At 30.7% G+C, this 24283-nt stretch overlaps 3 protein-coding genes across 6 annotated transcripts; 1 reads left to right on the top strand and 2 right to left on the bottom strand.

Annotated features, from left to right (window-relative positions):
• On the top strand, nt 1-7850 carry LOC116777991 (uncharacterized). Of its 2 annotated transcripts, none has more exons than XM_032671826.2 (2): nt 1-159; nt 7288-7850. In XM_032671826.2, exons 1-2 carry the CDS (start codon nt 98-100, stop codon nt 7775-7777), a joined length of 552 nt encoding a protein of 183 aa, XP_032527717.2. In that variant the 5' UTR covers nt 1-97; the 3' UTR covers nt 7778-7850. The 2 variants fall into 2 exon arrangements, with proteins under 2 accessions (XP_032527717.2, XP_032527718.2); XM_032671827.2 differs by lacking the exon at nt 1-159 and adding an exon at nt 4360-4715.
• Nucleotides 7851-8526: 676 nt separating this feature from the next.
• LOC116777936 (uncharacterized) lies at nt 8527-16507 on the bottom strand. The gene is made up of 11 exons (XM_032671747.2): nt 16236-16507; nt 13880-14016; nt 13147-13237; nt 12069-12223; nt 11491-11815; nt 11059-11195; nt 9855-10177; nt 9741-9787; nt 9595-9667; nt 9342-9521; nt 8527-9107 (listed from the first exon to the last, which is right to left on the bottom strand). The coding sequence occupies exons 1-11, from the start codon at nt 16268-16270 to the stop codon at nt 9066-9068; spliced, it is 1545 nt and encodes a 514-aa protein (XP_032527638.2). The 5' UTR covers nt 16271-16507; the 3' UTR covers nt 8527-9065.
• A 920-nt stretch (nt 16508-17427) lies between these two features.
• Nucleotides 17428-23031, bottom strand: LOC116777460 (arginine/serine-rich coiled-coil protein 2). Of its 3 annotated transcripts, none has more exons than XM_032671013.2 (11): nt 22822-23031; nt 22472-22537; nt 21278-21365; nt 20873-21071; nt 20653-20725; nt 20269-20354; nt 19618-19779; nt 19301-19395; nt 19052-19185; nt 18780-18915; nt 17428-18479 (listed from the first exon to the last, which is right to left on the bottom strand). In XM_032671013.2, exons 1-11 carry the CDS (start codon nt 22888-22890, stop codon nt 18325-18327), a joined length of 1263 nt encoding a protein of 420 aa, XP_032526904.1. In that variant the 5' UTR covers nt 22891-23031; the 3' UTR covers nt 17428-18324. The 3 variants fall into 3 exon arrangements, with proteins under 3 accessions (XP_032526904.1, XP_032526905.1, XP_032526906.1); XM_032671014.2 differs by having other exon boundaries at nt 18783-18915; XM_032671015.2 differs by having other exon boundaries at nt 22472-22550; nt 22822-23015.
• Between the last annotated feature and the right edge of the window lie 1252 nt (nt 23032-24283).

Genomic DNA, 24283 nt, shown 5'->3' with positions numbered 1-24283 from the left:
AAATTGCGTTTTGATTCATATTTTATTAAAATATTAATGTTACTGTGCAAAACTTAAATTTAATTATTTGTTCTCTATCAATATTAGTTGTTTTTTGATGGGCAGTAAACGCGACGATTTAAGATGGTTAGATAAAAGTAAGGGTATTTATGAATTGAGGTATGTATGATATTTAATTTCGTCTGTCTTTAATTATTGAAAAAAAAAACATATGAAGAATGAAGATTATAGAAAAAAAAGCAACTCGTGTCGATTGCGGCTCATCGTAAGGCAGTTTGCTTGGTTAACGCCAGCTGCCTAGCGAAGGGCAACAAACGACAGAGTTTACATCATAAACTTAACATATAAGAAAATAAAGAAGAACAAGGATACAGAATTAGCAAACAAGGATCGTGAGATTAAGGATTCGTTAACCGTCAGCTATACGTGGCACGATATTCATGGTACAGCGTTATGTGTTGCGTTTAAGTGTTGCTCGAGTCAAGTCAAACATGAAGTTAAGACACGATCCATTCTAGTACACTACATCGTTATAAAATATAGGTTGTTATATGAATTCATACTGAATCAAACATATTAAAAAAAGGTCTTGCTATTACTTTATTGACGTTATTTGATTTTATGACGAGAATTCAAAACCTTTTCAAAAATTTTTGTCAGTTTAATAACATCTTCTTGATTCAAAAATCAACTGAATGGCAGTAATGTGGAAGGAAAATTCTTTAAAAAACTACCACAAAGATATTTTCAGTATACAAAGTAATTTCATAGTTTTCAAATACAAGCAATGGACAGAAATTGAGATAAATACAAACTGCAGGAAATGAGTTAACAATTAACAGTATATTTTAAAATGTACGTTACTTAGACAACGTCTCTTGTTTGCCAAACTTTGTAATTACATTTAATAAATTATTTTCATTGATGGCAAGTCCGTAAAATGTAATTGCGGTTTTTTCGAGTACAATGAATGTAATATATATAATTATTTTTAATATTCACCGCTATCACGTATCAAAGTATGTAATATCAGATTATAAATATTCATTAAAGAGCAAACTATTAAAAATCCCATTTAAATACATATCATAGAAACATAATTAACTGGACCTCGCCGTCGCGGCGTCGCTTGCACACCAAATGGAGGAAGAAATATATCTTTTACTTTCATTACTTTTATTCTGTTTAAACTTTTTTATAGCCCTTTATTTTAAACTTAACTTCTATATATTTTTCTAATTAAAAAGACTATCGTTTTAGTTTCTCCGTTGACTTTTTCTTTTCAATCAACATTTATAGTCATCATTGTAATCATCTCATAGTTTGTTTTTCGTTGCAGTGTTGCTATAACTCTCCTTAATTAAGGTCAATGGCCTCAAGGTCGAGCCTGGAAGGAATATATTTATTTGTAAAGACTTAATGGATGTAGTGCATTTATTTTTTAATTAAGGAATTGTGTCATTAATATATATTATAATTTATATATTTTAATACTTTTATAGTATAGTAAGATTACTAGCACAAGCACAAAATACGTGTTGTATTAATTAATCGACTTAATAATGATTTTTTTTTATCTATCCCGCCATTATTTTTATCCACGGTTGCAACCGCTAATGAGCTTGTCATATATTTATTATTAGTTATGGGATATTTAAAGGGCAAATATTGAATTCAAGCTGCGTAGAACTAAAACTTTATTTATTTATTATTGTGGGGATAAAGGAAATTTATCTAGTTGACCAAACTGGGAAAGCTAATAAAGCCTGGGACACGGCAGGTACTAAAAAAAAGTAATTAATATTATTATTAAACTAAAAAATATAATTTCAGGCCATCTTTTCAGCATGTCATTTCATGAAGTTATGTTATCGTAATATAAATAAAAAAATATACATATTTAAGAGAAATAATATTTTCCGATGCGCTATTGCAATCAAAAATATTGAATTCGAATGGGCTGTTATAAAAACGTCTCTACAATTCACATTTTGCATTTATGGGTCAGTATTGTCAGTCCTTGAAGAAGAGCCCACCGGCTAGGAATGCAGTTCTCTGTTGCCAAGTACATTTTTCATTATCAACCTTAACGTTCTTTATTTGTTTGTTTTTGTTGCACTTACGAATATTATATCAAATATACTAATAACAAGGAATTTTTGACGGCCAGTTAGTCACTAAATGCCAGTTTTGTATTTATAGAAAAATAATGTTCATTTTTCTAATAAAAGTTTTATTCCTAAACGACTGATTCTTAATTTAAAATCGAGGCGTTTGGCTGGATTTAACTTTTTATTTTTTTTTTTCTCAACACACACCAATTCACTTCTTTAAATACTCGATTTTTTGTCGAGTTTTTTTTATAATATAGCGTGTAATTAAATGAAATGGACTTTCTTTTTAAACTATTTTATTTAAAATATCATTACTTAAATAAATATAATGAGAAAATTTATACTTGATTTTAATTAGCTGGAAACCTTAAAGTGCTGTTCAGTAGCATGTAAAGGGAACGTCTAAAAATATATTTGATAGGAATTCTTGATAACATTCAATACAAACTGTTTTTTATCTAATTTAAATATCTTTGTTCTAAGTGTCGTGCAGTTTTAAAATGTCTGAATTTATGAACATGCAATTAATTATTTAAATTAAATAAACGGCCATGACAGACGGGCGGCCAGTGACCACATTAATGTTATGCTCTCTTCGACCTTGCAGTATTCTTCATTTATTTTATAAACAATGATATTCTTAGTTTTGAATTTTTATAGAAGGAAAAACACAGATATTTTTTTTTTGGAACATATGCACCATAATATGTAAATTTGTGTAACGATGTTTTTTTTTACTTATTCAGGTACTTTAATTACTCAGGTAGATTACTTTTTTGTTTGATAAAATCTGAATAAAAATTAAATAAAAAAATGACATTTAGACTAATATTCAACAGTTTACATATTTGTGGTCAACTCTTCAGTAAAGGACAAACCTTTGCTTTTTGCTTAATTTTTGCCGTCACTTACTTTCTTAACTAACCAAAGTTACTTGTAAAATTCCTTCAACTGATTTAACAACAGGAACTGATCTAACACGAAATGATATAGACTGATAGCCATTTTTTTTTTATTAATTAATTATAGTATTCGTTTCATAAAAAAAACTACCAATCTATGGTATGTCATAGTTAATTTGAAATTAAAAAGAGATGTAAATTTTATTGATACGTTTAGAAACATCAGTGTTCGCGATTTGCTAGACGAAAGCGGTTTCCCTAATAAAAGTTGTGAAGCCGAATTAAAAATCGATCGTTTCAAGGTTTCTCTGTCAACAGTATTCGATATTCTTCGTTAAGAGTTAAAAATAAAAAAAACCTTGAGTCTGTGGGTGTTTGGGCGATACAGTCGTACTAAAGGTAAAACCAGTGAAATATAAAATTAACGGAGACTTAAAAATTTCTATTTGCGTTATTAGGGTTGAGGATATTATATTTATATTTATAAGTTTTTAAACATTTTAAGCACGTTCCTTAAACATAGCACCCGATAATAATAACTTACATATTCTAAATATTTCAAAAAAAAATTACTTAAACACAAAACGGTACTCCAAATAATTATAAAATTGTTAAATTATTTGTATTAATTAACTTAAATTTTTGTGTATAATGACATACCACCTGGCAGTTACCATAGAAGACTTACAAAAACCAAGTTACCTTATGTCCAAAAACTTAGATAAATCAATATAAAATAATTAAATTATTGATAGTGGCAATGTTTTTTTATTTAAAAAAAAAGGATTCAAAACAAAAGAAATCAACGGTTTAATCCATAAAATTACAGTTATAACTTCGATAATAGACAATCTCTTAGGTGCGTATTTCAATAGTAAATCCTAACTATAGTAACGTTTAAAATATTTAAATTCTTTTCCTACGGTTTATGTCACTATTTTAGCTATGGGATTTGCATTTTTTCCTTTTAGATAATATTTATATCCAAATTAACATTACAAGTTGATGTGCATATAAAAAGATGACAGTGTTCTTATTTACGTGAAGCATTTTATTATTCATTACATTAGTTATTTTATAATTATAAATCACATTATAGAGGAAGAAATATTTTATATAAATATTTTACCCAACTACGTTGTGGGAATCGTAATAAATATGTACTAATGCGTTAATAATATTGTTATTTAATTCTACATAAACGGTAGAAATTTTAATACCATGATATGCTATTTGAATTACTCTTTGTCTTGAACTTTATGGCTAAGGTAAAAGCAATCAACGGTATTTTTTGTAAACAAATAAAAGAAAAAACGACTGCAAATATATATATATATATATAAAAAGTAGGGTTAAACGATGAAAAATTAAAATCAGTAGATTTTAATGATTCAATGCCAAATTACTGGGAAAATTACGTCAAGTTCAATAGAACAAAACGAATTATGTCTATGTATATAATTTTAATCGGATGGTCACACCGAATAAAACATTAAGTTGTTCTCAGAACAATACTAATCTTACAGTGTTAAACCGAAGTCCAAGAAAAACGAACCATCTTGTCCATACCTGTTGGGTGTTTTATGAAGCGCAGTCGTTATATTGTAAATTGACTAGGTTCTTTATAAAGGCTGGACGTTTCATCCCCACGACTGTTCTGTGATTATCGTGCGTAAAGGAGGACCTTTAAGATGTACAAGTAAGTATTATTTATTTCGAGTTCATGAATATCTCCTGTCAAAGCAAGTACATAAAGCCTACATTAAGAAGCGAATTTTTAAGTGTTATTTTTTTTTTACAAAAATCAAAATATATAAATTTTATAAATAACTATTAAATTTTAAATAATTGTTTCGCATGTTAAGCGTTAATTGGCGCGTAAGCAGACAGTTCCCGCCGCTTATTGTCTTTAAACAATGACATTTTTTTAACGTTTCTTCCACTCTAAGTTACATTGAAAATGCTAGATTTTGTGTTAAATTTAAAAGAATAAGCTATTAAAACTTTTGACAATATTACCATAATCAAATAACTGAAATTACGAGAACTTGTTAATTGAAACAAACTTCATAATATTAAAAAAACTTCAAATTAAAAAAAAATTTCGTTTCCGTAAAACAGTCATTTGCAACATATGTGGGTATATAAAAATTTTGATCAGTTAAGTAAAATAATAAATCGCAATAATTCTTATTGCATTGTTTAGGAGATTAATAATTTTAAAGTGTCTTTTTTTAAAAGTATTTACGGGTATATTACTATGAAATATAATATACATATATGAAATAACGCCAAAAGTATCAAGAGAAAAGAAATCTTCATGAGAGAGACGATCTTATAAATATTTATTTTTTTTGATTTCGAATATTTTAGATCAAATTTTTTATATTTTCTAAAAATTTTAATTCGGCTAGATCTGCTTATTCTACATGTGTAATATTTATTTATAATTAATATTAATTATGTATGTAACCTTAAAACATCTGTCTGTAAACAGTACCTTCAATAACTTTTCATAACCACAAGCAAACCTGACCTTAGCCTAGAAGCATTGTTTACATTCCCACATTAACATCAATAACACCATATTTTTAAGGAAAGGCTGGAAAGTTGTAAAATATACAAAAATTTCGAAATTATTAATCGTGGTTATATTAGAGATTTCTAATTATAGTTATCTGTCGACTTTCACTTGTATTTCTTTTTTTTTATTTATTGGTTATAGAAACATTAATTAAGAGATTATCATAAGTGTTTAGCACAAGTTCGCATGGTCACACTACATACGTAGCGTTTTCCGTTTAACGTACAATAACCTACGTTAATAATGTAATCTTGCAAGATTTATTAATGAGAAAAATGTTTACTATACGTATTTACGGTAGCATGCGGTATTTCTTATATACTGATTTAATATGTATAGCCTTTAAACTAAATAGTTTTGTGTAAAAATATTTACTTTAGTTATATCAAATACTTCATTAAGAATTAACGGCATCCCTATTTGATCGATATACGCAAGCGATAGCATTAATTTAAGTTAAGAATTTGTTCTTCCAAGGAAGGATGGTCATGTGCGAATATAAAATATATCATTAACCTTCTTACCTCATTTCATACAAATCCATTGAATATAAGCTAGTTTAACCAACGGTTTTTTAATATCTTGAAACATATATAGAAAAGGACTTATCCATCCATTTACAAACGGAATTTCTTAAATCTTTACGACTAACTCATATTTATGAGCGTATCTGTATATTTTTATAAATGACATACTTCCTTCAGTGTTGTGCTACACAAAATTCGTATTTTAAAAATAATAAATAAGTTAGTGTAAGATCGTCCAGCACAGTATACACGATGCTAGCCACTTTTCTAGCCAGTACTAGACTTTCTCAGATTTATTTACCCCCCCCCCCCCCAAGGTATAATAGATATGTTTATAAACTTTTGTTAAAATGTGGGCGAGAAAAACACACCACTTTCCATATTTGAAAATCAATTTTGAGCCTAATTGTTGAAATGTTGTTGTTGTCTGTGAGTTGTAAGAGATCATTAATATATTTCTCTTTGTTTTAACCAAACTTATAAAAAAATGTAAAAGAGAAAACAAATAGTTTATAAAAACCGGATGAAGCAAAAGGTGGTCTAATCGCTAAATGACGATTTCCATCTAACAACCTTGGGCCTTAAAACCATTTAAAACTGTTGTTGTTAAGGATGATTTTTGCGAATGCAGTTGGAAAATTTATTGATTTAAGAAATTGATATCAAATCTATAATTTAATAAAATGAACTATGGAACATCTTCCTTTAAAATGTTTAAAAGTCGTTACAACATGGGTGGACAAGCTTTGATAATCTAATAAATAGGAATTTCGTGAAATTTCTTTTGGCAAATCATGCCAGAATATTCACAACATTGTTTAGCTAATATATAATTCATGAATTCTGACAAATTCAAGGATGGCAGGAAGCAAAGGAGGTCTCACCTTCAATTATCACCAGTATAACTTTGTTTTAGTAAACTTTATTATGTTAAGTTAATATTGACAGAGTAATAAATATGAAAATAAAAATCAGTTACGTAATTCTCGATATAGCATTAGAAAAAAATGTTTTATTTTATTTACCTTTATATCAATATTCAATAGTCTTATAAAGTTGAGTAAACAATTTTTCATTATATTTTATTGGCGTCCAAAATGGGGCACATTATGTTACTTCTACCATCGGACAAAGGTAATAAACTATATTATGATTTGTAGATATCTTCTCCCGTATCTCTACCTGGCTGTAGTGACGTCAGCGCCGCAGGATTCCAACATTACCTTCGTTGAAATACAACCGTTACCAGAAGACACAGGACCAGACGTTATCAGCACACAGAGAACTAAAGTTGAAAATCTAACATTGGAAATTCCAATAACTACAACCGATAGTGAACTTGAACAATTTACAACTGAATTTGAAGATGTCCAAACGACGTTAATACCAGAGACAACGACACGAAAAGTTACTCAGTATACTTACAAACCAAAACCAACATCTAGAACGTTCTCAAAACCTCGACCCAGAGTCATATCTAATTTAAACTATTCAAATAAACCAAAATATATTTCAAGTACAAATTTAATAGACAAGAATGATAAACGAAAATTCAAGAGCCACTGTCGATGCGAAAAAATATGGAACTGTCCCAAACTTCAGATTACAATACCCAGGTGTCCCAACGAATATTTTCTATGCTGTTTCTAATTTATAGAAGTAAATCTCTGTATAGATTAAACACTAAAGTGCATCATTAATAAAATCGTAATTCAGACGGAAAGGTACGTTTGCTTCGTTTATTGTGTCCGAATTATTAACACTTTTGTGACATACGTTTTGTATTTTCCAACATTAAAGTTAAAATATGATTTTCATATAAACAAATTTATTTTAAACATATAAAACACATCTCAATATACACATTGAATATGGACCCACCGAAATGATTGCGACGTAACAAATATTTTTAATGACGCACTCACATTATTAGGTCCTGTTTTAATAATCTTTGAAATAAGTATATTATATTATATATTATCATTAGGAACGCACCTGTCTTCGAAAATACCTAACCTCCCGATTTGTTTTCTCATACTAAAAAATATACCAAACATTTGTTATTGAGAGACATTATGATTATTTTATCCTTGGACTTAAATAGCGTTAATGATTTTAAATAATTAATTTGATAGTGAGTCTTAGATAATAAAAAAACGAGAATTCTTTCAGCTTAGTAAGACTAAGATAATATAGTATGTATTTGTAAATTTAAAAATAAAGACAAAAAAAAATTTATAAAAATATTTTCATGTAAATAAATTATTGAAAACAAATAGCCTTTTTTTATATTACCTAACAAACTATTCAGTTTCTATATATATATACTTTTTGTTGTAGCAAAGCACCTAATAATAAGCCCATTAGGTCTTGCCGCTGTTAGGTAAAAAAAAAACATAAACATAAAACATTTACTTTATTCATTAACTAACATACAGACAGTTTACAATATATATTTTGATTACACAATATCTAATTAGTTATAATAAAAAACATTGCAAAGAGTAACACAAGAATAACAAGGATGAAAAAATAGACATTTGATGGCAGTGAAAAGAAGGCACTTATTTAGAATAGTTAAAATTATTTAAATTAAAAAAAATATATCTTTTTGCATCTGTGACACCAGCTCCATGTATTCATAAACATAGAAATTATTTAAACAAAACGAGAAAATCACCTAATACACTATATCGACACAACATACTTAATATCTATTAAAAAATTACCAAATATATGCACCTTATAATAGTAATTAATTAACGGCACCAATATAATTATCCCAGCGGGTTGTACCCAGTTATAATAGAATTGTTTCACACCTAATATATTTATAGAAAAATAAACATTTCATTATCAGTAACAGTTGTCATGCTATTAATATGAAATACACTCTAATTATTGTCATTGTTTTTGGATTTGAGCTTAACTTAATATTTTAGTCTGGAAATAAAATGTTTCTCTCTGCTCCGCAACGTTCCTGTAATTATATATACAAATTAATGCACTAGAAAAGGCAGGTAGGTTGTTAAAAAGCTCTCAAGTTTATTTAGTATTAAAAATATGTATATAATTTATATGAGCAACATAATAGACAATTCTACAACTTTTATTATATATACACATTACACGTATTTCTTCTCATAAAGACACAATGCATCGGATAGCATGAACATATGGAAAACTTTTCAATATATTTGTGTGTGTCAGTCACCTGGTGGTGGCATACGAGATGCACGGGCAACAATCTGGTGCAGAACTCGCAGGGTATGAGAGGCGCGGGGGGATCCGGCGAGCGGGAAGCTCTGCGGGGCGGGGGGCTAGCTGCGGGGGGGCGAGGGCCAGGGGAGGGGGGCGGACTGCGGTACTGGGCCAGGTCCGGCCGGCAACCGGTCTAGAACAGAATTTTGCAAAGTAAATAATTTGTTAGCAAATAGATTATATGATAACCCATTGATAAACCTCACCTGATGCAGGACCAGATCTTCCAGCAGGACGCTGGTGCCGCAGAACTCGCATGGAGCCTCCTCCTCATGACGACTGGATCCATAGAAAAATTATTGTTGATAATCTACGCTTATTTTAAGTACAATAAGTTGGAGTACAGACTTACCTGTGATTGGTGTCTGCGTTTGAGTTTGAATTGTACGGCGCTATGACCTATAACAGATTGATGTTGTTATTTACCAAGCCATTAATTGTGGCCAAGATCAATTGTACAACGAACCTCATTGAGTCCTCTCCTTAGTTCCCTTAAAGAGGTCTTTATCTCTTTGAATCGGTCCTGTCTTTCACTTTGAATGTTTCTATATCTGTCATTGAACTCCTCGGGAGTCATCGGCTTTAAGTTTTTTAGTTCCTTCCTCACTTCACCGGCCACATCCGTCTGTCCACTAAGGACATGACCGATGGGGTAGACATGTGGCCTCGACCACACTCTTCCTTGCAGCCGGTTCTTCCATGACTGGTCGTCTGGTTCCCTTTGGTGAAGAGCGTCCATTTTCCGAAGTCTCTCTAATTTCTCAGCTGGGTTCAGAATCGGCGGCAGACCTTAAGCATAACTTAATTCATGAACTGTCTATACATTTCATTTTACTGTTAATTAATTAATGTTACCTTCCCCTAGTTTTCTTATTAGCATCCTCGGATTACATACTACAACATAATTGTAAAGCTACTGGTCAACTATACTGAAAGAGATCGTCATGGTAGAGAGCTCAAAGTTGTGAAAGAATAAAAAGCAATATGCATACAAGTTTCAATAAAAAAAAAAAGGTTATGAAGAAAATAATCTTGTAATAACACCCATTTCTGGTTATATTTCTGCTGATTTAGGTATAGAAAATAATTATCACTAATCTATAAACTTCATAATATTCATATTATTCATTATATTTGAAGTAGATAAAATATATATATATATTAATCTAAAAAATATATACAGGTTAAAATAAGCTTGTAAATTATATAGTCAATATACATACATGGTATATAACGTAAGGTCTTATGTACCTTTGTGATGTATGTGCTCAATAATCATTGATTTTTGTTGATCAACCTCATTTGTTTTAACACCTAACAATATAAAAGTATTTTATATCAATGGTCCAAGTATCTATTCATTATATTTCAGACAAACTGAAAGGGTAGTGACGATGGCTTGTCTCTTCTCCATTCTTTAAATATATAAATAGCCCCAACTCTTCCGGATTACTAATTCATATAAAACTAAAAATTACTCAAAAATAATTGTATAAAACAATTATGATAATGGAAAAAATCTGAGCGGTAATTTCCCTTTGTTTTTCAAGTTTAAAATTCAAAACTGTTGTTGAATTCAATTTGGGATATTTATAAGAACATTTTAATACTGTTTTCATTCAATTTGGAACATTTAGATGCCGTGCTCCAACTAAAAAAGTTTTTCATACCCCTTGCTAAGTTCTCCTGGTTCTGAAGTTGCCGCTGCGTCTCCTCTCGCTGCTGTCGCTGGAGCGCTGCCTGCAGCACGGGCGCCGAGGAAGCTGGGGGAGGAGGAGCAGGCCGCTTCTTCATGGAACCACGGGAACTGGAAGGATAAGTTATAATAAAAATGAAATAAAGAACAAAATTATCTGATAGAAAACTATTCGTGTGAATTCTGAGAAGTCCGCTCATTGTTATACTGTTGCTTGTTAAAATTAAAGTAGATGTAGACAAATAGAATTAAAACAGACTGGACATCGTTTTGAGACGTCAATGATTATAACAGGCCAAAGATTTTACGAAACTTGTTACTTTTTTCATAATAAGAAACTTTCTTGTATTCTGATTGTGGAAAATGGTGCTTCTAATTATTAAAAAAAAAATATCTCCGTACATACCTAGAGTTCTTTACTTTATCTTTACTATCATTCCCTGGATGCTGTCTCTCTATTCTTTTCGCCCTGGGAATAGCTCCGTTGGCGTTCGTAATATTTTCCTCTTTCGTCTTTGAACTGTTCCCCTTACTGGTACTGGCCATAGCGGTGGGTTTTTGTGAACTTGTGGAGGCTGTTTGATCAGCAGCAATGTTCAAGTCTCTTGAATTGTTCTTCCGTGGGAATGCTGAACGATTTAAATTATTCAGTCCGTTTGACAGAGGTGTTTTATCTGTTGTAACCTTCTGCTTCGACACTGACGCCTTAATACTTTGTATTGGTACTGGGTCTGAAAATTCAATTTTAATCACAAACCATTTATTAAGTGTATTTAATATAATTTTCATAACTATATTATTTATTTAGATGCATGTCCTTATTCAAACAATTCTGAACAGTAATATCAACTGAGTGTTTGCATTAATGTTTTTATTAACTAACCATTAACGCGTGAGATTTGAACAAATAATTGCACATTTAATAAAAGTTGGTCTATGTATTAGTGTGTGAGTGTGGAAGTATGTGTGTGTGGGTGTTCTTACCATCATCGAGTCTGATAAACCCGTGGTTGGAGTCGATGTGCAGCTGCCTATACTTCATCATGACCCACTCGCCACACTCGCACAGCTCGGTGCGCGCGCCGCAGTAACGCTCGTGGGCGGGCAGCTCGCGGCGACGCAGCTCTAGGGTACAGAATCTGCAAGCATATGTAACTACATGAACAGCAAAAGAACGTGATATCTGTTTACGTTTTACGTATAAAAGGTAATAATTATAAACTAATCTTAAAAATATATTTGTAGCATCTTCTCGATGCAACCAGTATACCAAGGAACATCTTGTGAAATTAATAGCATTAACACGTTTTCAGAAATACCCACATAAATGATAAATTAGGGTTGTGATATGATAAATTTTAGACAATTGAGCAACATTCTTACATCCAAAATATTTATTTATTCTGAAACCTCTAAAGATTTTACCAACGAGTCAAAAGAGTACTACGTTGACATTATCCGACCTCGGTGATGGTTTGCGGTTGGTGTTATATATGAGTGATTTAATTCAACCACATTCTTGTGAAAAGAATATCAAAGAAAAGAAAATCATGACATCTTTCTTGGAAAGTAGAAGAAGATTAATACACCAATTAGCATCATCGCGTTTCATAAATAGAAACGGTTCTTTCAACAGAAATCGACGAGGGTCCATAAAGCTCGATTGACCCAATCTTGGTACACGAACGTTCTAGAATCCTTCAGAACTGAAGATTGGCTGTTATCTACCCCTGATCTTAGTCCACTTAATCATATCATGAATATGGTCAGTTTTAGAGCGTAAGTTTCTCTGAACTCCATGTTAAATTAGGGTCCCTATACGCCTGGAAGTTAACATTTTTGTCCTAGAAACAGTGGACGCTGCTATTTATAACAAGACTAAAGATTTAAAAGACTGAATACCAGCAAACGGTGACGACTTAGTATAAGCTTTACACATTTCTAACGTTGTCAACAATGTATCATACACAATGAAATTGTAATATACCTTTCGAACAAAAAAATGTCTTTGTAACAGTAATTTATGGCTAGACTAAGTCCAGACTAGTCCACACATACGGACCTGCAAGTCTGCATGGTGAGTGCGCACGAGTCCCTCACGTGATCCTCCATATCGGTACCGCATACGTCCTCGCCGCACTGCTTGCATGGTACTGAGAGCAAGGTATTTGATACATACATAAACTCATACCAGTAGTGCTGGGTTAAGAGAACGTGAGTCCAATAGCAAATATTTTTCATAGGCCCTTAACCTGCTGTGGGTTCTTAAGTGTCTTTATACAAGTATTTTAAGTAGAAACTCTGCGTATAGATTATAATTATTTTCTGAAATCAAGTTTATTTAACATACTATCATTTTATATATTTTAAAATAGTGAATTAGTATCTTTAAGAATGAGCAGGTTTATATAAGGAAGGCCCCATTTCGCACGGGTACCCTAAGCAATTGTTTCTTTTGCTATTTGGTTCATCCGGCATTAGCAGTCGGAAACATATAATTTTATTTATAACTTTCGTCTCAATCGTATAAATAAAATCTATCACGATATCGAAGCTAAGTTCTGTTAATTATTCATATTTCTCAGCAATACATAACATATTATATAACAGGTTGAGAAACTGTTTTATAGGATACAACAATCAATGACAAGCATAAACAAAATATTTACTTCTAAAAATTACCATACGTTTTATTCGTTGGAGTTAAAAAGCATCGCATTACGAAAATCACCGCTAGTGGTCACTATTATCCAGATGTTAAGACAATGTTTGAGATATAACAAGGTATTTATTACCAAGCTTGTGTTGGTCGTCATGATGTTGCTGCAAGTCCTGCACAGGCACCGGCTCCTTGCAAACAGGACAAAGTCGGATGTTGCGAGCGCAGTGCACCGCGTGAATCGTGAAGTTAGCGAGAGGTATCTCACGCTTGCTGTAATTCAAAATAACAAACATATAGGACTTCTATATTAGTTTCATATATTATTTTTAATTTTTATATACTCATATATTTTTCACTTGAAATACAACTTTCCATAGAAACAATCGCTGCGTTACGTATAATTATTAATCAAATATTTTTTTATAAAATTTATAACAGTACAATGCCGATTAGTCTAAGCTATCCTGCTAAAATGACCTCTTAATTGCTACTCTGCATTAAGATTCGAGGAAGTTATAAAATATCTTATGAAAACATATTCTGTAACATGAGTTGCAAAAAAAACTTTTATGGTTAAATCTAAGATTAGATCGTCACATTGCATACTAAGCGTTTCCTGTTTACAATACAATAAGCTACGCTCTACAGAAATACTATACCTATTGTTCGAAGAATTGTGAAAGATGAACTGTTCCCCTGTGGAAAAAGTCTTATAAATTTTTGATACGAAACAGCTAACTGGGTATCAGAATTTATCAGTTAAAAAATATTTATAAGATTGAAAAAAATTTCTGATACAGATTTCTATAAGAATCTATCAGTTATGAGAATTTATGAGACCGTTTCCAAAGGGTCGTCGTGTACAACGATCTGTACGTCGTGTGACGATGCTAACTCTGACTTAGCAGTAAGATAAGAATACGTATAAGCATTCCAAGTTAAATAGACACAATTAAAAATGTTAAATGGTATTAAATTCTTTAATTAGTTATAAATTAAATAAGGGATGGCACAACAGTAATCATTCAATACATCTGCCTAAACTCGGCAATTGTCATATATAATGTTAGAACATATTAAGTTCATAATAAAATTTTATACCAAGATTAAGTATATATATATATATATATATATATATATATATATATATATATATATACATAAAATTATATATCAAAATCATAAGGCTCGAGTCGTACTACGTTGCAAGCGATGTGAATAATTACTAGCTAAATATTCCCTTCAAATTTGTGACGTCAATAATTTATATTCAGCAAAATTATATTTAAGTCACATTCATACGAATTTGTGTAGTCCTATTGGCTATTACCATAGTAAATATACAACCATTCTTTAATCGCCCAGTTTCAAAGAAATGAACCGTAATAACACACAAAAATAACTAGCATTATTTGCATTTCAAATAATAATACGGAATTTACATTTGCGTACGAAATAATTTACTTTTTAAATAATATTACGGAATACGGAATTTTTCAGCACGTGCCGATTAACGGTACTTCGTCCGAGTTGTTTTGTTTTGTTAAAAAAGTTTACGTAAACATCGTTGATTCCTACGTCATTGTTAACATTATATAAAATGAATATACCGCACTTTTTTTATATGAGAGCCAATCGTATAAGAAATAAAACTTGGAAATTGTAATAAAAATCTAAGAGCAGCACATTTTTATGTATGTTAATATTCCTTAATTTTTTGATTGTTATTTCATATAAATATAATGTGAATCATTAATAAGGTCTCTATCATTTACAAGCTTCCTATCGACCTTATTTTCGGTTATGTTACTTAAGAAAAAACCAAACTATTTTAATTTTTAATTAAATTGTGATGCCAGATATTGTCTTCCAATATTCTTAAAAGCGTTGTCATCGTCGCTTCAAACTAAACCCTGTCTTTCTTGATTTAATGTAACTTCTATGGAGATTTAAAAAATACAAGAATATAATATATGTATGTAACTAAAAATACTGTAAAATACATTTTACATAAACCCCTAATTTGTCTTTTGTAAATTATGATAAATTATCAGAAATCCTTAGTGCGAAAATGTGAACTTACGTCTATAATAAGACAAATAATTATTAATTTACATAACAAAATTTCTATGAACGAACGATAAGTTACGGTACATCCGATCAATGTATTAGCTTAAAAAATATCAGTTAACGTTGCGAAATTTTTAAATTAGTCGCGACCGTTAATATTATATTTTAATGATTATTTCGTATTTATTTAAATTTCTTTATGTGTAACATTAATAAGGGTAGATAACGAAATGACTTCAAATCGGAGGTTTCGTTAAATTTAGATAATTAAAAATTTCTTAGTGGAAAGGTAAACAACCGAGAGCAATAGCTGCGAACACATGTAATTCGTTCCATTTATCCAAAAATAAACGGATAACGTATGCAGTTATAAATAGTCATTATTGACACAACATAGTGTTGATGCAATATATACTCACCAGTTATGGCAAACCTTATTCTCCGCTTCTTCCATTATTCACAGGAAATTCGAAGGATTAAATTACTGATTACAATAATTAACGGTAGAAGACAATGACTAAAACATTATACAATCATATTCTGAAAACGAATAAAGCTGTCATAGTTTAGAAATAATATTTGATATAGATTTTCTCTCGTAACTATTTAGATTAAACAGACACGATGACAATGTTTTAAAAACGTAAAATTATTAAAAGTAAAATTTAAATCCCTGGGTTTAGAAAATATTATGACTTTTGACATTGACAACAAAAATCTGTATTGCCAACTACAAATAAATTTATATTGAAATTTGCTTCTAAAATATAAATCTATTTTATAGTAATGATCATATCCATTCCAAAACAGATATACATATTAATATATATATATATATATATATATATATATATATATATATATATATATATATAGGGAACACACATTTAATTCGAACCGAACCTTTAAATTCCCGACCGCACCCGAAGTGACGTTAAAGCGACGACATTTGGTTTGTTCCCATTTACGCGGGAAAGTATTGTGGCTTTTTAAATTGAATTTTAATTATTTAAGGTGTTTAAGTTTAAGCCGTGCGTAGGCAGCGTGGACTCCCTCCGCGGGGAAGAAGTGAAACTACGTAATATAAAAATAAATAGGGGCAGAAATTGATTTTCAGTGAACTCATATTGTTACTTTAAGACAAACCTCATAAACATGACTTCCAATTCACAATTGACGCATCCAATTATTCTCACTACATCTCTTTCTATTACCTCTCCCTAGGAGCGTTAAACATTTAACGCGACCTTGTTGGAAGTTGCATTAGGAAACTACTTAAAAAAAATATATAATATAAAATTTATAATTGTACTGTATATTTATAGATTTATTGCTAAGGATTGTCCCTAGATAAAAATTGTCTACAATATAAAATTCTTAAGTAATTTAAATTCCATAATAAATTTAATATAATCCAGAACAGTTCTATTAGACTTTCCTATATTAACTACATTTTTCTTAAAGTAGGCAAACATTTTATTTAAAAATATATATATATTTTTCTTTCTTTTATTAAAACTACCGATAACATACCTCATACAAAACTAAAAATATCCAATTAATTTTGGAAGTAATATGTACGTGTTTCACCAATAAAATAAAACAAGTATGTGATAGTATTATTTATTTTACATTTTAAAGTAGTACACACTTTTGCAAACTACCATTAATAATGAAACTTAACTAACTACCAGGGAACTACATTTACGACAGTGTTTACAACCCCTACCTTTATACCAATATCACACGAACGCCGGCAAACACTTATTAAATTTTATGATAGGGTTTTAAATAAGTTCTTTTAAATAGCATAGTTTCCTTACTTTACATTATAGTTGGGAAATCATAAAATTTGACACATTATTAACACGCGAAAGGAAAATAGTAATATTTATTTAATGTAATACATGTTGGGAGAGTACTTGCACCATTAGACATAATATACCTCATAACTCTATTATTGATATAAGAAAAATTTGTAAAAAAAAAGTGAGAACGTAATCAGAAGGAGGTTCAGAAAAAAACTATTCATCACATACATTGTATACAATAAAATATATCATACGAGGTTTAAGATTCATATCTCAATAAGTAAGTTATGAATCAGGAACCATGAAAATGAGAAAGCTATAAAAGTTAAAATCTACCCCCACAGGTAGTTAAAATAGTATATTTAAAATTCCATACATATTTACTTTGAATAGAAAGTAACTAGTAAATAGGATAACCATAGAATTAAAAATATTTAAGCCTGAATAATTAAATGATAATCTTTTATCATCTTCATATTCAATCATAAACTTCTACAGACAAATACAACAAGATATTGTCATGATAACACTGTAGAGTCTTAGGGAGACATAGAAGTTACTAAGACAAGTGACAACTAACAAACTACTCCGGTAATTTGAAATTTTTATTTGTCTTTGTTATATAATAAGATTTTACATTTTCAATAACCCAATCAGTCAAAGCTGTCACTGCCTCTCGCATAGTTTACTATATACATTAGTAGTTCCCCCGTTGAAAGCCGAGACCGACTCCCCTCATGGTGTGAGTAGTGGCTCGAGCCACCTCATACTGCGCTTGCATGGCTTGGAACAGCTCCTCTTGCTTTTTATTCGGGTCCGCCACTGCTGCCTCGGGTTTCGCGGTAGCTGCAGCTGTGATTCGTAATTTGTAGGTAACCAAATGTTAAACAATTTTTTCATTTACTTTTCAAAGACAGTTTAGTGTTTGTGAAATATATGTGTATTGATTAATAATGCACACTACTACAGTAATTATGAAATGTATGAGTATATATGGCTAGAAAAGGTATGACAGGTTAGGATAGACCCAAAGCAAATCTTAGAGACTACAAATTCATTACTCTATGTATTCTCAATTACAGATTATGAAATATGCTCATATTTTATTTAGATATGACTGTTTTTTACTAATATGAAGTGTATTTGTCATACTACCATCCTTGATGCCCATAAGCCTCATGAACTTAGAGACTTGTTTCCCATCGGCGTCCTGTGCGAACCTCGCTCCTGACCAGCACGCCGCAGTGGACTCGCTCTTTTCTTTATGAGACCACAGCAACTTGCGTTTCTATATATACACAAGATTTGTTTTAAAATTTTGTTAGTGGAAACTGGAAAGGTATAACCATCAAACCAGTCAGTAGAAATAACAATATCCTTTTGTCTCTTGGTTTGTGATTACTAATTATGGATGTACTATGTACCTGATCAAGTGCCTTGTTGCTATGTACAGCTGCAGGGTTGTAATATGGCGGTAGACCGCTTGGAGCCTCGCTGGCCGCAGCACGTAGTTGCTGCGCCGTAGCCATCGACCCATCCGGGGTTTTAATTTGCAGCCCTAGAGAAACAAGAAATATACATACAATATTAATAATTAAAACAAATATTTTAGACAAACTCAACCTTTTTTCCCTCTAAAGTATTATTATTGTTATCCATAAAAATTGTTATACCCATTTTTTCCATGACATCAAGTTTCCTATTAACTTTGTATGAAGATGGTCTGTAATCAGCAGATGGTGGTGAACCTCGTCTGTCCCTGTCTGAACTGTAACAGGATAGTTCAAATTAACCTCAACAGTTTACTGCACTCAGTTAACAGCATGTAAACTCGAGTTGTGATGCCTCAAATATAAATATAGAATCCGCGTTTTGACAAAATACATAGCAATTTAATGTTTTTGTGTGTATGTGTCTAGGTGACTTTGTTACATGAATTACAAAGAACATATTTTTATTATAGCTCATGATTTTTCTTTGTGTTACATACGCTAATGCTTGTGGTGGGGGATAGGCTGCCCCACGAGAGCGCGACCGGTCATTTCTTCCTGACCTCCTCTCATCAGATCTCTGTGAGTGTCTGTTGTCCCTGTCTCTGCCTCTTTCCCTCTCACGCTCTCTATCCCTCTCGCGACGACCTCGCTCTGTGAATCTAAAACATTAAAATAAAATATATGTAATTATTTGGATAATTTATTCAAAAGTCAATTGCATTTAAAAAATTTCCTGGTAATATTGACAATATCACTTTAATGATAACATAAAGTTTTAATACACGATTATTAATTACTTGCTGAAACATCAATAACTAAAGAGTTTTTATTCCATTTTATAATAAAAGATACAATTGAGCCATAAAAATCATTCTACAAGTATCATCTATTTGTTATATATAAGTGGAGATTATATTTAATAGAGTTGTGGTTTCTAACCACAATAAGTTACTTATTGTTGTATAGTTATATAGGATGCATGATTTAATTTATTGTTGTTTGTTATTTTGCCATCATCTCAGAACATTATTATCTTTTTCTTAAAGCTTAATTTTTATTCATTTATGCAGAATAAACAAGCAAAAATATAGTTGTGATTTTGTAGTAAAACTAGCTTTTTTCAAAAACACTAAATATTTGTACAATACCTGGGGGAGACAGCATCCCGTGCATCATGGCCTCTTCCTGGGGGTGGTTCCCCATCATAGGGCTTTAGATCCGTCAAGGCTGGCATCTAAAATATATATATATATACATAAAACTGATATGTAATTTATGCTAATATTAATGCTTGCTACCTTAAATATTACTTTGGTAATGCTGTGTTGGTCGAGGTTTTATCAAGCCTGTGGGTCATGTTTTTAAATAAAGCAATTGGCCAACTTCGTTTTCTTTAATTATTATTTAACATCTAATCTAGATGACATTATTGATAAGGAAAAATAGTTTGTACATGAAGATGGGCTATGAATAAAAACAAAATTTCCTAAAGTCTCTATAAAAGTAATGTAGACAAGAAATGTTTTACAAACCTTATCAGTTTTTTCATCTGGTCTATCTCCTAACAAGCCACGGCGAGAATCTTGTGCTCCCCGAAAGCGATCTCTAAATGAAAAAAAAAACGGTCTATTAATAAAATGTTTGCATCATATGGCAGTAAGGTCATAAGAGTAGATTAACCTTTGATTCACTGAACATAAAACCCTTGGTTTTTGTAGCAATTTACAGACGTATATATATATTCTCACATACCTATGCCTGTCATCTCTCTTGGGTGAGCGTCTTTCCCGCTCGTCCCGCCGCCTGTCCCTGGGACCGTCTCGTTCCCGGTCTCTGAGACAGTCTCGTTCCCTTTCCCTGGGACCGTCCCGGTGTCGGTCCCTGTCACGCATGTCGTCACTATTGCGATCGCGACCCATATCACGTGTACGATCCCTCTCGCGAGTGTCATCTGACAAGTAGGAAGTGTTAGTTATTGTATGAAGTAAAAGATTAAGTTATTGTCTGTTAACAAGTGAAATTAGCTACTGGTTACTTAGAGATGACTATTTGTAATCATTTGTTATAACCTCAGAAGGACACCTCCCACCAAATTCACCCGTCCTCCTAATCTATTAAGTTTTTCTATTATCCTATAGTGCTTCATAGTTCACTTACTAGATTCTCTTCTATGTTCTCTAGACGATCTTCTTGTACTGGAAGCAGCCGGTGGCAGCTCAGGCTCCGACTCCACACTCTGGGATTCCTGCGACAAACAATTTTTATGTTAGACACTCTAACACACTATTTATTTCAAAATAGGACAACATTCCATATTGTATTTTTACTAAAAGAGGTATAAAATAGATATGAACAAAATATATTAGTGCAAAGAAGGGTCACACAAACTATTGTGACATGCTCTCAAACCACATCATAATAATAATGCCTCTTATAGATATGATAAAATTCTCTATTTTGAAATAAATGTCATAAATTTTATAAATGTTTATTACATAAATTAGTATAGAACCTATGTTTACCTTTCCACCACTTTAAAATTAAAAAAAACAGACATTATTAGACCTTTTTAGTCTAATGTATCTATGTGCCTGTCTTAAAGCTATGTACTCACATGGCAGGGGAGACACCTCAGGGCGGGGGCACTCTTGATGCAGCGCGGTGACGGTATTTGACTTTTTTTGTGTCAATTTACAAATGGGTAACATATAAAATAATAAAAGTGTTAATATCATCGTTGAAAGAAGCGTTTAAATATTTTTGTTTAATTTTTCTTCTTTTTGCTAGTTTTATCTCTATAATTATGATGAAACCTATCACATATAAGAAGATATAACACACTGATATAATATGTAATCCCATTTAGTCATAAATAATACATAACTGTTGCAAGTTATTAGTTGAAATGAGTGCATCATTGATGTATAGTTGTATTAATAGCTCTAACTATTAATACAACTCACAAAAAAAAAAACCTAAAGTTAAATCAACACTTTAATACCACAATAATACAGAGTTACAATACTTATAATTAATGATGATTGATGTAAACTTATAACATAACTAAATATCCTAAATCAGACATTCATATATATGTAATATTAGCAGAAAATTTAAAACATCCAGGATCATAAACATATATTAGCTAAGGGTATGATTATGGAACCTTGCTACTTATATAAGTTATGACTCTTTAAAAACCCACCATTAAGTTAATTGAAGGCTATCCAACCAGATAATTTGCAACATTCAACTTCAAATACTACAACTGAGCACTATTCGATCAGTCAGCCTACTGATTTGGTACTAATACTATGGTGCTTCAAACCAAATAATTAATATGGGACTCACCTCACTCAAATCCATATTGACGTCATCGTAGTTAGTATCGTCCTCCCGACGCCTGGAGGATCCCACCTAAAATATCAGTCTATTGTCAAGCAGAGAAGGCAGATTAATAAGATGATCTTAGCAAAAGTTCAAGATATAATAAATTGCGACGATTTCTCAAAATGAAATCAACAACATACACTTCATACGCATACACAATATAAGAGCTATGGCATCTAGCAATCATTAAATGTAATTTCATGGATCCTCCATTGAATATCATAACAATATTTCATGAACATTTTAATTACCTCGCCTCGTGTACAGAAATACCAATATCATAACGAATTAAAAAAACTACAAAAACTTACCACTGCGTGTCGACTGCTGCGCTCAGTTTCAACATCGTCATCACTTCCGTAACCAATAAGGGATTCCATTACGTTTTTGATATTTTGACTACTAATTATCAATTGAACAAAAATAGTTTTTACGAAAAATATTTTCACAAATACACTACATTCAAACACAGTGAAAATAAAAGTTTACAATATGGCGTCTTCTCGTCATGGCTTATATGACTTTGAAAAACATATAGATTATAAAAATATAAAAAGTAAATTCTTTATGTAGCCATAATAATGATATAGTCCTTGATCATATTATTATTTCAAATTAGATTAATGATAGTCTAAATAAAAATATATTCATACATAAACTTAATCTTTTATTACAAAAATATTTTCTTTTGTTTCTTATTAATAAAAATGATTTTAAATAAGCGATTTTAAGGCGCCTTCGTGAATAATTTATTAATTTTTAAAATATATATGACAATTGACGATCGCTGTTGATCTTAATCAGAATATTGTAATATGCATTATGTAACCTTAATTATTTCATTGTATTAATTATTTTTCTGACCTTATAAATGTGTACTCGTTACATATTATATAAAAAAAACTAGGCGTTAATCTTTATATCTGTATTCTGTTATTCTGCAAATTAAAATCTGGAAAATAATATTTCATGCTAGTTCAGCAACAGATGCACTGGTTTTCTAAAGTAGTTTTATATGCATTGTTAGATTTACATTTAATTGATAATTACGTATATTTCTTATTGCAATAATATGTATAATAATTATAACATATATATTATTCGTTAAAAGAAATTTTCATTTTATAAGAACTGCTTCAAAATAATTTTTTTAAAATTCAATTGGATGATAATGAATTTGAAATATGTTTAGCTCCACGCTTTCAAATTTATTTCAACTCATTTAAGTTGGTTTTGAAAACCTTTTTTATCAGAAAATTTAATAAATTATTTTATAAAAAAAGCAATGCAAAAATAATACTTTTTATTTTAAATTTATTATGAAATACAATAGCCTATTATTTCAAAAGTATGTTTTTTTTTAAATATTTATCATATTTTATTGTTGATATGTATGTGATTCTGAATGGGAGGTAGCGTTTTGCTTTCTTTACATTTAGAACTTTACTTAACAAAAATGAATAACTTTATTGTCTTGAATTTTTTAATTCCCATTATGTAATAAAAATACACATTCATTAAAAAAACTTATCAATGGTTAATAACAACATAATATATTCAGTCGAGAAATGTTTTTACTCCGTAAAATAAGGTATTCTTAACTTTCGAGGTACGTATTATTAAAAACTACAGATAGGTAACACTTTTTTTTACACTTGTGTGTTTCGGCATGCGCCATAGCCATTGATTTAATATCGGATACATTTCCTCTAATCATGGTTTTGGTTTAAGATACAAAAAATATTTTTTTTTCTGAACAAAATATTTATTAGA

The sequence above is a fragment of the Danaus plexippus genome, chromosome Z, assembly GCF_018135715.1.
Source record: "Danaus plexippus chromosome Z, MEX_DaPlex, whole genome shotgun sequence".
Taxonomy (NCBI): Eukaryota; Metazoa; Arthropoda; class Insecta; order Lepidoptera; family Nymphalidae; genus Danaus; species Danaus plexippus.
The sequence above is the reverse complement of the archived record's forward strand: the minus strand, read 5'-3'. Positions and strand labels throughout refer to the sequence as shown.

Excerpts from the sequence above, each read along its gene's own strand:
- LOC116777936 (XM_032671747.2), bottom strand. The coding sequence starts at position 16,270 with ATGGAAGAAGCGGAGAATAAGGTTTGCCATAACTG. Across the intron at positions 11,816-12,068 it reads GTTTATCAGACTCGATGATG|ACCCAGTACCAATACAAAGT; the intron begins GTAAGAACACCC and ends TTGAATTTTCAG. Across the intron at positions 9,788-9,854 it reads TAAGGAGAGGACTCAATGAG|GTCATAGCGCCGTACAATTC; the intron begins GTTCGTTGTACA and ends AATCTGTTATAG.
- LOC116777460 (XM_032671013.2), bottom strand. The coding sequence starts at position 22,890 with ATGGAATCCCTTATTGGTTACGGAAGTGATGACGATGTTGAAACTGAG. Across the intron at positions 22,538-22,821 it reads GCAGCAGTCGACACGCAGTG|GTGGGATCCTCCAGGCGTCG; the intron begins GTAAGTTTTTGT and ends CTGATATTTTAG. Across the intron at positions 21,366-22,471 it reads TCAATATGGATTTGAGTGAG|GAATCCCAGAGTGTGGAGTC; the intron begins GTGAGTCCCATA and ends TGTTTGTCGCAG.
- LOC116777991 (XM_032671826.2), top strand. The coding sequence starts at position 98 with ATGGGCAGTAAACGCGACGATTTAAGATGGTTAGATAAAAGTAAGGGT. Across the intron at positions 160-7,287 it reads AAGGGTATTTATGAATTGAG|ATATCTTCTCCCGTATCTCT; the intron begins GTATGTATGATA and ends TATGATTTGTAG.